The 14,404-nt window shown below is 38.6% G+C and overlaps 1 protein-coding gene across 16 annotated transcripts in view; it reads right to left on the minus strand.

Moving 5' to 3' along the window:
* Positions 1-2,374: 2,374 nt before the first annotated feature.
* Positions 2,375-14,404, minus strand: part of Mycbp2 (MYC binding protein 2, E3 ubiquitin protein ligase) — a 231,364-nt gene continuing 219,334 nt past the window's right edge. For all 16 annotated transcript variants that reach the window (XM_026788400.1, XM_026788403.1, XM_026788402.1 and 13 more), the window contains 6 exons: positions 13,347-13,535; positions 12,497-12,604; positions 11,090-11,299; positions 8,450-8,557; positions 7,430-7,595; positions 2,375-3,201 (listed from right to left, as the gene is read on the minus strand). In XM_026788400.1, coding sequence (XP_026644201.1) covers positions 3,086-3,201; positions 7,430-7,595; positions 8,450-8,557; positions 11,090-11,299; positions 12,497-12,604; positions 13,347-13,535 — 897 coding nt within the window. In that variant the 3' untranslated portion in view covers positions 2,375-3,085. The remainder of the gene's footprint in view (positions 3,202-7,429; positions 7,596-8,449; positions 8,558-11,089; positions 11,300-12,496; positions 12,605-13,346; positions 13,536-14,404) is intronic.

A 14,404-nucleotide genomic window follows, 5' to 3' on the forward strand; every position in this document is an offset into this window, starting at 1 on the left:
CAAATATGAGTGAGTACATCCCATGTTCCTCTTTTTGGGTCTGGCTTACCTCACTCAGGATAGTGTTTTCTGTTTCCGTCCATTTGCAGGAACCCGGACTGCTTTTCGGGCTGATAAGGGAGGGGGACTTGGTTGGGGGAGGGGAAGGGATATGGGAGGCGGTGGAGGGGAGGAGACAGAAATCTTAAATAAATAAATAAATAAATAAATAAAATAAAAGTTAAAAAAAAAGAACTTTTGACTCCACACAAAAAAAATGTTAAAATATACTAAGTGAAGTGAAAGTTCTCACCTCTGCACACATCTCCCAAATATTTTATTGTGGAATTAAATCACTCTTGTACATACTTTCTTATTTGGCTTGATTTCATATTATGAAAAAAAATTAGTTAAAACAAATGGCTCAGTGAAGGTATACAGGTATACAGGACACAGAATGAGTAGCTTAGCCACGTTAGGATTGGCACTCAAGTCTTGTCCCATCCAGCCCGCACTGTGTGCTATTGGCAGTTTTTAGGAAATTGAGCTGAAATGTCCTGATGTATCGTCACCACCAGGAAAGTGTGACTTCATCCAGGTAAAGCACAATGACAAAAGTGGATGGGAAGAGAGGCAGAGGATGAAAAGGATCTGGGAAAACAAGCAAACTAGTAAACACTGAGTCCAAAGTGAACAGGGTACTGCAAATGTTTTATCAAATAGCATTATTGGCAGAATGAGAGAGATCTTGGGCACAATGAGTTGGACCAGATGGTTAAGAAGAAATGTTGGAAATAGGAAACGTTTATTTACAGAAAGAATCACTAAGTCCGACTATTGTGCCTGTGTTCTTTTTTGCCTAGCGCATTATACAAAGTATTAGCAGGCTGGTCTAACAGGGATGTGTGAACTAGGGGGTGGCCACAACCGTCTTCTTCATGTACTTTGTCGTAATTTATTCCTAAAGCTTGGGGACTGTAGGATTAAGAACGGCTTCTTCATAAACATGGAGAAGTCACTTTGAGCACACACTGTATGCTCCATGCCAGAGGAGCAGCGAGCAGCCAAAGTTCCAGGTGTCAGCCCACCAGATGGGCCACTCTCATTTTGGTGAGGACACAGGACTGCAGACCCCAGAATGGCTTTTGCTTCTGCTGTGCCTTTACATGTTTGCTGCAGCTCTCTTTCTCTGGTGTCTAGCATGGTGTGCGTAGAGGCGGGGAGATCTCCTGTAATACGCCTCTAATATGTCTCTCGTGTTTATCTTTTGGAAACATCCTGTCCTACTGGGCATTTTTACCTGTGGATTGTCAAGAAGATGACCTCTCTCTAAGCTGTCTAATCTGATAATGATAGCCTATACAGAGTCTTGATGAATGAAAATGAATACAGGAATATGTGTCACCGCCAAGGTCTATGAGCTTCACCTTAGGAGATGCTCAGGTTAATGATGACAAGACAGCACCTGAGTCCAGAAGCCAGGCTGGCTCTAATTCTACTGCTGAAAAAAGGCGGCCATGCACCATTAATTAATACAAAACTTTAAAATAACTTTAGGCTGGACCAGATGCTTTGCGAAGAATTCTAAGATAAATGACCCCAGAAAACAAGCTAAAGCCCACAAGGATACATAGCTGAGCTGCCTAACTCATTAGGCTATGGTCAAAATTACAAAAAGACCTGATTGTTGCTAGCTCCTCTTGCTAGGTCTGTGATGATTAATTCCTTATATACATTTTTGGCCTCAATCTCCTGATATTAGAAACTACGGATGAGTGGATATATACCCTAAAGATTTAAAGTAGAGCTGACTGATTCTTTTTCATATGTAAAAGTTCAGGTTTATGGTTCCTTTAAGACTCCTTATAAGATTACCTTTCAAGATAAGTAATGGAGTAATTGGCCCTTTCTTTGAAACTGCAAAATGCAGCCTGCCAGTAAAAGACCTGACAAGACATAAGCAGAAATACACAAAATCTGACTTATGATTAATTATAAATCTAAAATTTAACATTTCCAATAACTCAAATGGAAAGAAAATCCAAACACCAGCAAAACAAATAGGTAACTAATACTTAAGTATGCGGAGAGCTGTGCCCATTAGAGTAAGTAGAAGAGACACCTGTTCTGTAAAAGGTGAGAAAGGCTTCTGGCTAAGAAGAAAGATGCAGACTCCTTTCCTATGTGCCCTGTCTGTCTTTGGCACATGTGTCTATGAGAAGACATATCTTTAGGTATTTATTTTCATGATTTTCTACCCAGTGTTTAAGATACCATCAGTGTGCTTTATTGATACTTTTATTTTCTTGAACAGGAACATTATGAGTGTGTTATAAGTGGGTTTTAGGCTTCATAAGCTGTTTAAATTGTTTTTCAAAAAATTCTTTACACAATATTAGACTTTATCACTGTATAAAAATGTACAGTGGTTTTTATTGACATGTACATTCCAATATGTTTACAGCTGCAAGATAATGAGGCACACTCAGTATTGCACTTCATTAAAATTTCAGGCTCAAACTTAACCTAGAAGTTTAAATGAAATTGCTTTTGTAATTTAGTAATTCTTATACAGGACAAACATTGATAGCTTTATATACAGTGAGATACTTATTACATTTATAGGTCTTACTAACACATTTTTTTTTAAATAACAGTCTAGGAAATAAACCAGAATATTCCTCTTTTTATCCCCACCCGTGATGCAATTGTACAGGATTACAAAAGGCAGTATACAATAAACAGTGATTATTTTTCTTTTCTGCTTGAAAGCCAGCATCATTCTTAGTTCATGAGTATGGTGATCCTTTTATACCAATTATCTATAAATGTTCAATGCTTCACAGGCCAATGACGGAAATGGCCACATGCAAACACCTCACAAGTTTGATATCTTGGTTCGAAAGAAGATAAACCAAAATAACAGGGAAACGTTCCGTAGCAAGAATTATGTACATGTATTTGGCATCATTCTTGCACTGTGAATGGTTCGTTTTCACGGATGTAAAGTGGTCCCGTTCTTATCCTGAGTGGAGTTTAAGCTTCACTGCATCCTCCCATCGCATGAAGGCAAGTATTGTCTCTGCAGACAAAGGATCTGAATGCTCTAAAACGTGTGAGCATTTCTGCATACTCCACACCCCAAAGCAAACTCTTCCCCAGTGGGTGGATGAACAACGTGGAGTGGACATTCAGTTCCTTCTAGCTGTTTGCCTTTGGGACCTGCACAAATTTTGAAGGAGGTAAAGGAATGCAATTTTAAAACACATACAAATAAATGTCATATGAATGAAAATCAAGTTATTCAAAGAAATAATATTACTGTGGATAAATAAACCATAAATATGCTCACCATGAAAACTTGGGCATGACAAATACAGGTATCTATATCAGGTAATAAAGTGAAATGGTCCTTGACCTATAATGTCCTACCCAGAGAACCACTGAGCCTCAAAGCTTTTTCTATTGGTAGATGAGATGGATAATTCATTTTCAAGAAAGAAGCAAAAGTGGTCACAAAAATCTCCCACCTTATCTTAGCAGAAAATTATTCTGCACAGAAAAACAGGAGATTTTTGTGGGGGAATTTTTTTTTTACAAGTATGATCAAACTTAAATGCAAATAAACCATATTCATATCTATAATCACTGAAGAAAAATTTGTACACTGGCAAATGGGAAGACTGTTAAAGAGTGTCATTTGTTAAAAGTGTTTGAAAGGAGATTAGTAGCAGAGTCAAGATGCATTTAAAATATGAACATTACAGTAATAGACTGTAGTAATCGCAGAAAAAACACAGTGGGAAAGACACCAGTCTGAAACCAAGTAGGCTTATACAAATGTAAAAACAAAACCTGACCCTTCCTACTAAAAATTTAAGATTTATTATAAATAAATAGCATGGTGAAAGCATGTGATGAATGTTAGCCACCATTACCATTCCTGAACATGGACAGAAGAGGGCAAGGCATGGGTGTAGGGAAGTGAAGACAGCTAATCTCAGAGGAAACACCAGTTGCTGGTTTGGGCAGTGGTCTGAGCTGACAGTGACCAGGGCAGCTATATTGCTTTAAACAAACAGGATGGATCAACAAGGGAGGTCAGCAGATGCTGGGTGATGAGTCAATTCCGCTTGTCATATATTATAAACTGGAGCAGACCTCCCATCTCAAACAACACTGCAGATCCAGTGCAGGCAATGATACCATCTGCGGCAGCTTCTGCATACTGCAGTGACTGGACTTCCACAAGGAAAAGATATGGGGACATTCACTTCACAATCATTCACGACCTAAGAGTGTGAACAGTGTTGCCAGGTACTAGGGACTGACAGTGAACAGAGAGACTTGTATTTCCAAGGAGCTCAAACATTCCCTGACACTATGGTGAGAAACAGCAACAGGAAAGTAAAATCAGACAACATGAAGTAAGCACCTGTAAGCATCATAGCAATCCAACCCTATTACCACTATTTTTTGTATAAATCCAACCCTCACACTATTAATTATAAGGTACAATTAACTGCCCTGATTCCTAGATCTGTCACCTGCTAGATGGACACAACAATATTTTGCTTACATGGCAGTATAAACATTAAATAGGAATGAACATATGGGAATTATAGTATAGCCTGAACATTTGGATGGCCCGCAAATTCACAGCCTGAGGGACGGGCCTGAGTCAAGAGGAAGGGGATCATTGTGAGTGAGTGGACCTGGGAGGCCTTCTGATATGTGAAAGCACAGCAAAAAGGCACTGCCCAGGAACAAGGGAGTGCTCCCCCGAGACACTAAGCTGCCAGAATCTTGATGCCAGACTTGCCCAACTCCAGAATGGATCAGTTAAACTTATTAGTACACTTGAGAATTCCTGTCATTCTGTCACGGACTCTAAAAAGACTGACAGTCTACTTCAGCTCCTCGCCTCTACTCCTGAACAGAGTGGAGGGTGGTTAGAGAAGGGCTCCACCATCCCTCAAGCACACTGTATGTGGCCAGCTTCTCTACCGGTGTCACTGTACACTCTGCTAACTTCTACTCCAGTTCTCTGACTGGTTGACAAAGGGGAATGTGAGGCTGGGAAGGCAAATTTTAGGCAAAATGTATCAGCTTATTCCAGTTCACCAACTTCTTTAGGCTCAACTTTCAATTTGTGAACATGGAGCTAATACTCTCTACCTTGGAGGCTTGCAAAAATTCCATAAGAAAAAAGCATGAAAATGCCCAGGGGATGAATATTACTTAGTGCCTTCACTCCTGTGACTCACACTTGTTAAAGGACAAAGTCCCTCTGTAGTCTGACTTGGACATCTGCATGCACATGGAAGCCCTGCCTTGGCCTGACCTCTCATCCACACTACTACCCCACCACTGAACTTATTTCTTTGCAAATGTCATAATTTTTAGCATTTTTGTTTTAAGAAAATACAATTCCCTTTATTAGTAAAATTTGGGCCAGGCGGTGGTGGCGCATGCCTTTAATCCCAGCACTCGGGAGGCAGAGGCAGGCGGATCTCTGTGAGTTCGAGACCAGCCTGGTCTATAGAGCTAGTTCCAGGACAGGCTCCAAAGACACAGAGAAACCCTGTCTCGAAAAACCAAAATAAATAAATAAATAAATAAACAAACAAACAAATAAATTGGATTTTCCCAGATGACTCTGCTCATCTTCAAATCTTCTCAACTCAAAACTGGTTGTTGCTCAGGCGCCTCCCGTGTCATAAGGGCAAGTAGCACAATGGACTTTCTCCTGGTTCCTGTTTATTTCCAGACCTACAACCTCTATTGAATGCTGTTTTTTTTTTGTTTTTTTTGTTTTTTTGTTCAGAGCTAAAATCATCTCTGATACTCCCTGCTCTTCACTCCATTTGCTGACTTTAGTTCAATCCTCTTCCTTTTTCATGGCTCCCATCTTTGTCTACTGACAGTCACCCTTAATACTCTGGTCTCTCTAATCATTCTCATTCTAAGTCTGCTACCAGTTGAACAAGGTTTTGATGGAGATCAGTAAAACAATTTGACACAATCAAATGGCAATATATTTCATATGACTTAAAAGTCAAAATGTTAAAGGATTCTTTTAAATCACCTATTTATCCTCCCATCTCTACAGTTTTATCCCAGTTCTCCTCAACAATTAATCAATTACAGTTTTCTTGTTTCCTGTTTATTTTGCAATATTTACTTATGCACATAGTGCGTGTATATCCCACTTTGCCCTTTCGTCTCAAAGGCAGCACAGTGCAAACACTAATCAGTGCTTTTCTGACCTGTGCTCTGAGTTAGAGATCCATGCACAACAGTGCAGAGACTCATTCATTCTTTGTCTCCGCTTTCTCCTGTTTTTAAATGGTAACGGACAGTGTTTGATGTCATCAGCCTGCTCCCTTGTTGGACATCAAGTGTTGCACTGAGCCCTGTCTATCGCCCACTTGTCTTTCCCCATACAGTATATCCCAGTTAGGACTGCAGGGTGGTGAATATGAGAGGTGAAGCTACTGCACCACTTTCTAGGGGACCCTCCATTTGTAAAGCCCTAGGTGGGAGGTATGATTCCGAGCTTGAACAAAACTATACATTGTCACTTGTAAACGTGTATTAATACTAACTACAGACACAGCTCATATGGAATTCTCCTCCCATTCTTATTTGCTTCTCCCTACCTACTAACTCTCACGTCTGGGACTCTCTTCTCTGTGACCACGAGGTTCCTGACATCTTACAATTGTTTTCAGACTCTTGGGTTTTGTGTTCTTTTTTCCTTAGCCTGATCTCCATGGATAGTCTTTCTTCTTGATTCCTGGTGGATTCTTCAATTTCCCTGCTTTCTGGTGCTCACTGTGTTGTCACCCCCAGGTACTCGACATCAAATCATCTGTCCCCTTTAGGAAAATTCCTTAAGGAAATGAACAAACAAAAAACAACCTCCAAAAAACCACAAGCCCCACAACAATACAAGCTGGGCCAAGTGGCCAGGCCTGTTATCCCAACCAGCCAGGAGGCGAGGGCAGGAGGACTGCAGGCTGGGGGTTCTACCTGGGCTACACATGAGTTTAGGCTAGCCTGGGAAACTTACTGGGACCTTGTCACCAAATTAAAAACTACAATGACTCTGTTCAATGGTATGGCATTTGCTAGTATATTCAAAGCACCACAGTTAATCTCCCCACCCCGAAAATCAATTAAAACAAACATGTTGTTCTGCTATGACTTTAAGACATTAAAATTCATATGACTTGTGTTTCCTTCCCCGGCAGCAGGCCTCTCCTATTCTCAGTGGACATTCCTCTCCTTCCTCGGGAGATGCTTCATTCGAGGTTCTTAATCCTTCACATGACCTCTGCTTTTTATCACATTCAGAAGCCATCAGGAACTGTCTTCCATCATTGGAAACAGTTTACAACTCAATACCATAGAGACCATAACTGAGCTGACAATATTGAACACATACCTGCAGGACAGTGTGGGAGCTCTTCTTTAGGAATGCTGGTCATTCTCTGGAAATCATCATGACAAGCATTGCAGAAATGTGTTGTTCCAAAACAAAAAAAGACAGCCACTGAACAGCAGTAGCGACACTTGTATTCCAAGAAGTCAGTCCCATGTTTGGGACACATCTATGACCAAAGATGAGAAACACAAGATTATAGTGAGCCATTTCAACTACACTTACAGTAGATGAATACATGCATAGTAGACTTAATAAGTACATTAACTTATTATTATTTTGAGAGCATATGTAGCTCCAAAAGCTGATTGAAAAACCAATGGTATAGGTTAAAAAAATTAATGAGTAAATATGTGTCCCAAAATATCTGATTAAAACCTTTAATTGAAGTTTAATCTCTCACACAATCTATCTGACTAATGAGCAAACTTTCCTCACGAGTGAGCTAGCAAGTTGCACAGTGGTATTTTACTACCTACCAATCTCATAGGTCTACTATGAAAGTTGCATTAAAAATGGGAAAGCCTGAAAGTTTTAGGGCAGGTTTATGACATGAAATAAGTAAATTTATTTCCTTGTTTAATATAGTGATCACTTCATGGAAGACAACTATAAAATGAAAACAGTAAAAAGAAATAATATACATGAACATTTGGAAAATCATGTATGATCCTGATACATACTGGAATACACTATGTGCAAGGGTAGAGTGAGGCATGGGTAATTGCCCTGATTTTAAAGACAGATTTTTGACTAAGAAAATATTTATTTTTATTATGTTTAATTCTTTGTAGATGCGTGCATGTCTACATGTGTGTTTGTGAATATGAGTACAGGTGCCGTTGGAGGCTAGGGGTGTTGATATCTCAGAGCTGGCATTAATGAAGGTGTGAACTGCCTGATGAGAGTGCTAAGAACCAAACTTAGGTCCTCTGGAAGAGCAGCAAGTGCTCTTAACTGCCGAGCCATTTCTCCAGGCCCAACTTTGACTTTTGATAGTGTCTAATAAAATGTTCTGCATACCTGAGCCCTAGACACATCAGAACAGGCACCACAGATGAGCTCTCTGGGGTCATAATCGTCTCCTTGTCCAGCTTCAGCATCACAGCGAGCTTCACCACCGAAATAAGCCTATGGAAAAACCATGTTCACATGAAGCTCAAGCACAGAGATACAATGTGGCTGCAGTGGACGTCCGATCAAGACTTGTCTGTTAGCCACTCCCTCACAATGCCATGCGAACATATCTATACTGATAACTGCAGGGAGAATCAGGGTCAGAAATAAAGCTAGCTTACTTATTCTTTTGTTTTGTTTTTTCGAGACAGGCTTTCTTTGTGCAGCCCTGACTGTACAAAAACTTGCTCTATACAACAGGTTGGCCTGAAACTCGGAGAGATCTGCTTGTCGTCTCTCACTCTCCAGTGCTGGGATTAAGGGCGTGTGCCACCATATCTGTTTCCTTTTTTTTTTTTTTTTTTTTTTAAAAAAAAACCTATTCCAATTTGGAATGCAGACACATTTTCAGAAGGAGGGAGCCTAAAAAACTGTGCTGTTAAAGGAAAAAGATGAGAGAATATACATATTCCAAACAAATATATTGAGTAAGTTATAAAGTAAATACAAATGATGTTTTTTCAGGGCAAAGTCTGGAGTTTTTCTCAGTTTGAAATCTTAAACAACGTATTTCTTTCTAGTGTTTAAAACATGCTTATCAATTCCTAAGTCACAGTAAGACATAAGAAAGTGTGCCTGACATAAATTAGGAAAGAATTAAAATTCTAAGCTTAATAAGAAAGCAAAAAGTCAATTTAAATATCTTCTGATCATATAATTTTGAAATGAACAGAAATTTAATGAATTTTTTACAGAATACTATTCATACTTATAAATCATAATTATATTCAGAATCTTAACAATATCCAATATGAAAACTAGAATGAATGAAATTAGCATGATGGCCAATTTATTTTTACTTGTTTTGGGTACAAAATAAATGAGGCCAAGAAATTGGGACAATTTACATGTACATTATGTCTGTAGTCAAAAAGCTAGATCCAACTGAAAACAAATAAGGTGAGTCAATATGAATCTATTATCTGTCCTAGAAAAACAGGTCAAAAAGACAGGCTCCATTGATGCAGAGCTTACAAATGGCCATTTGTCAGCGAAATCTGGCTTTTCTAGTATGTCATTTATCCCAGGCCAATTTGCTTACTCCAGCTGCTTCAGTTTTCTGTATCTTCTACTTGGCTTGGCTTCTTAAACTTGAGATTGCTACCCCAGTTGTAGCACACTATTCATTTATGATGTCTGCACAGTGATCACACATAAAGGACATTTTATTATTTGTAATAATACAGCTCTTACAAATATATACCCTTGGTCTTTCCTTTTATTTCTATCTGTATATTTATGTGCCTATCAATCATTTATTTAGCCTCCCATTCATTACTTTCATTTTCTTTATTACAGTGAAGGCCTCCCTCTCATCTTTCACTCATTTATTCATTCTTTAAATAATGTAGTATTCATAGTATTACTAGGCATCAAGTACTGGATATAGAGAAATGAAAACAATACATTCTTTGTCTTTATAGAGCTTATAAAATGGGACATAGAGACAAGTAAACCAACAAAAATAGTGTATGTTAAGTGTTTCAATGGATGTATGCAAGACAAGAGAATTGTAGGCAGAGGTGATGATGCTGGGAAGTGTGAGCACATTACAGAGGAGGAGAAACCAGAGCTGAGTCCTGAAGTAGTCAGATGGAGTGCAACTGTGTATTTAGTATGGTAGAAGTAAATGTCCAGCAGGGGTAGAGAAGAACATTCCAGAAATAGAAGCCAACTGTGTACAAGTACAGGGACCATTGGTGGTAGAGCAGTCAAGGCTGACTTTGGGAGAACGTGTGTTGTTCAGTGTATTATTGGAGGTGAGACTGCAGTGGTAGACAGCGCTACAAGATTAGAAAAGAAGAATGACCCAGAAAGAGCTGAGTTTAGAAACACTAATCTACTAGCAGCACCATAGAGAGTTTAAGGATGGCACAGAAAAACTCAGGAAGATACTACAGTTACAAAAGAAGACGGACTTGCGAAGATAATAACAGAAAACAAGGACTCAGAAATCTGTGGGCAGAATCAGTGGAGTATACACTGGGGAAGTGAAGGTTGAAGTATATTATATCAGATGGCAACACTGAAGAATCTGTGAGAAATTCAAATGTCTGGTAAATAAACCTCTAAGAATTTGAGATGTCCTAACGATGTAAGGGGCAGGAAAAGTCATGAATGTACCAGAGATCACCCAAAATAAGGAGATACAGTCTAGTAAGTAGGAAAGCTGGTAAAAGAGAGCCACAGAGCAGCAATAGAGAGGTTTATTTGAGAATCAGTTGTACAGGCAAAAGCGGATTAGTCATGGTGAGAAATATCCTTAGTAGAGAAATACTATAAACTTTAGAAAAAGTTTGTTTAGGTAAAAAGGATTTCCCTCTCTCCAGTTAACTAAATTACTTGAATTTGAAATACTGCATCAAACATTCTAAGTTTTAATTTCTAGCTCTAAGGTTTAAGAACAATTGTATGTCACTATATAATTTAACTTAATTATATGGGCAATCTCCAGTGCTTGGCTCCTCAGGATACTTTGTAGCATACCTTTCTGCATTTGTAGCAAACATAGTATGCATATCGATTCATGGCATAGCCAGCTGGGTCATTGTAAAACCTGACACCAGGAGTCGTGATTGCTTCACTCTTATGTAGACCTTCATACTCCAATCTCATTAGGGCTTTTCTTCTGACGTCTTCATAGAGTTCTTTTATTGGATCAAGCAGGTCTTTTAATACTATGTGATTAATTTTGTTCTGAAATACAAATAATATTTTTAACAGAAGCATTTATGGAACAGTTCAGTAAACATTTAGTGTATACTCAAGTACCAACCATTGAGCCAGGTTTAAAAATAATTCTGAAAAGTACTTTTAAAAGTTCTATTTTGCTAATAGCAAGGAAAATGGGAGAATCAGAGCTCTGCTTAAAATTTTCCATTTTTTGGCTTTGTATTTCCTGATTGAAAGATATCTCCCTTAGTCTTAGCTGTTCTGAGAAAAAAGGGTGTCTTGCTGCCACAGATATGACTCATGACCTCATGTGTGGGTTTTAAGTGTGTCCTGGCTCCCTGGAGATGGGGTAGAGTGTCAGGTCAGAGATGACTAATTTTCTCTATACCATCTTCTCTGTCTTTTCCATACTCCTGAACATGATTGTGTTCTGCGGCGCCATGAAAACGAAGAAAAAAATACTGCAATTTTGGATTATCCCCTAGTCCAACTAAGTGACAATTAGGCTAAGATTCTTTCATACTAAGCCCATTACAACAGCCTGTACTTAACAAAACAAGAAGGATAGAAAAGACACTGTTACATTCTTTAACAGAAGTGTTTTATTAATCATTATTAGGTTGCCTAAGCAATTCCCTACTTTACTGCTTTATAGAAAAGTGTTGTAATGCCAGGGAAAGGTTCTTATTTTAACTAGTTCTAAGAGCTGTTCTAAAGGTACTAAATGCCAATAGTTCACTTTTTAATAGCAAATCTCAAGTCTTGCAAGCACCAGAAGGTCCTTTTCCTGTTAGTCACTGACAACCATGTCACATGATGTAACTCTCAGTAGGTCTGAACAGCGATGTATTCACCAATAATACACAATGATGCTTAAAGTAACATTTCTCCTGCCATATATTATATTATATTTATTATATTATATTAAATTTAGGCAGCTTTTACCTGACAATTTGATGACAATAACTGCCACCTCCCTAAGGTCTAAATGATAAGAAAACAGTTTAGCACTGAAGTATATCTCTAGTAACCCATAACTACTCTAGGGAGATCTTATATTTTTATTTCAGGTTCTACTTGGATGCAGACAGAAAATAATAGAGCCTGGGGAGGGGGGGCAGAGAACAGGAACAGGAAAAAACACCTGGTAGCTATCTGAGATGAAAGCAAATATGAGAAAAAAATAAAATATAAGTAAGTACGTTCAGGTTACTTCCACACCTTGCAAATGGGACACGATATGAATCCAAATGTTATCCTTGGACCAAGCCATCTGTTTTCCAAAACTCGCCGACAGCACTGTAAGTGGAATACGTGACTGCAGTCCAGCTTAAAGAAAGAACCAGAAGGACGTAAGCAAATGCAGTTATGACAACACTCAAGTAGCAGGGAATCTCTCAATGTGGGAGAGCTGTGCCAAGGCGGCAGAGAAAAACCAAGCACTTTAGTACCGAGATCTTAGGACTTTACGGGGAACTATTGACTAGGATTTCAACTTATAATTTTTAATAATGCATTAATTCCACTAATGTAAGAACTACATATGTAAAGTAGGTTAGGTCAGGGAAATGTGAAACTATGTATCATATAGCTATCATATAGATTAAAGAAACTACTCATTTAATGAGTTAAAATTTTATTGAGAATATTATCTAAGAATTAATTATAGAAATCGAATATACACGTAAAAGTCAAAAGTTAAAGCTCTTACTTAGCAAATACAGTGCTAACTTCTATTATGTACTGAATTACATATCACTAAATACAGACTAGGTACATACTAATATTGTCTGAAATTAAGACGAGCTTAGCTATTTGAAACTCCAGTCATTTCTCCTTTCATATCATTGCATACACAGGCTCACAAAAATCATCAAGTGACAGGTGGACCCGCAGATGGAAGCAGAACATGACGTAATAGAATGTCTTCTCAACATATATTAGTGAATATATATTTACAGGACACTTTTCCTTGGCAAACCCAAAGAAAGTTCTGATAATCTTTGTATTTCAGAAACATGTTTCTACATCCTCCTGCTGAAATCCAGGCCCATTTAAAAGCTGAGATAACCTGAATGGCCGGGGCTGCAGAGAGCGCCTCAGTGAAGCAGATCATGCACATGTCATCGGCGTCCTGCTTGAGAGTGGTCGCGCTTTTATCACAGCCATGCAGACAGGGCAGACAGTGCTCTTCGTTTTTAACACCTCCGCACGGATGTCCACAAGGATGAGTCTTACTACAGGCTATCTTAGCATATTCCTAGTGAAGATGAATTGCAATGGCTTTACAACAGATACAAAGGGCATGCACTTTGTATTACATGAAATACCTATTAGAAAATAACTACTCTGTGCTTTGAGTATAAACTAGGATTGACAGAGTTTTTACTTTTAATATAATTAAAGGATTTGATTTCACATAAAAGGCACTGATCAAAAGTGAACTACGACTTTATGATTTGATGTCATATACGTAGGCATTAACCATAAAGTTCTGATGTAAAAATCTCCTAGTCACGAGCCTCTTTTGCCAAAAAAGAGGTTGAAAAGCCAACACAACAAAATCACACCTTACTTATCTCACAATCTGAATACCATTCAATCCAGAGCACATTTATTCAGGATTCATATTATTCAGGATATTTACTCAGATACTACAAGTTTGCTTTAGGCAAATAAATTAGCAAGAAACTCTGGTCAGATATATAATAACTTCTTATGTGTATATATACGTGTGCCCACTGTCTGTGCATGTGTGTGTGTCTGCTGCCTGTGTATGTGTGTATGTGGGTGAGCCCAATGTCTAAGCATGTGTGTATGTATGTGTTCCTGCTGTCTGTGTATGTATGTGTGTGTGCCCGCTGTCTGTGCATGTGTGTATGTGCATGTTTCTGCTGTCTGTGCATGTATGTGTATGTACCCGTTGTCTGTATATATGTGTATATGTCTGCTGTCTGCACATGTGTGTGTGTGCCCATTGTTTGTGTATATATGTATGGGTTTGTGTCTGCTGTCTCTCTCTGTGTGTGCCTGTTGTCTGTATATATGTGTATGTGTGTGTGCCCACTGTCTGTGCATGTGTGTATGTGTGTGTGTGTCTGCTGTCTGTGCATGTGTGTATGTGTGTGT

The sequence above is a fragment of the Microtus ochrogaster genome, unplaced genomic scaffold (assembly GCF_000317375.1).
Source record: "Microtus ochrogaster isolate Prairie Vole_2 unplaced genomic scaffold, MicOch1.0 UNK2, whole genome shotgun sequence".
Lineage (NCBI taxonomy): Eukaryota > Metazoa > Chordata > Mammalia > Rodentia > Cricetidae > Microtus > Microtus ochrogaster.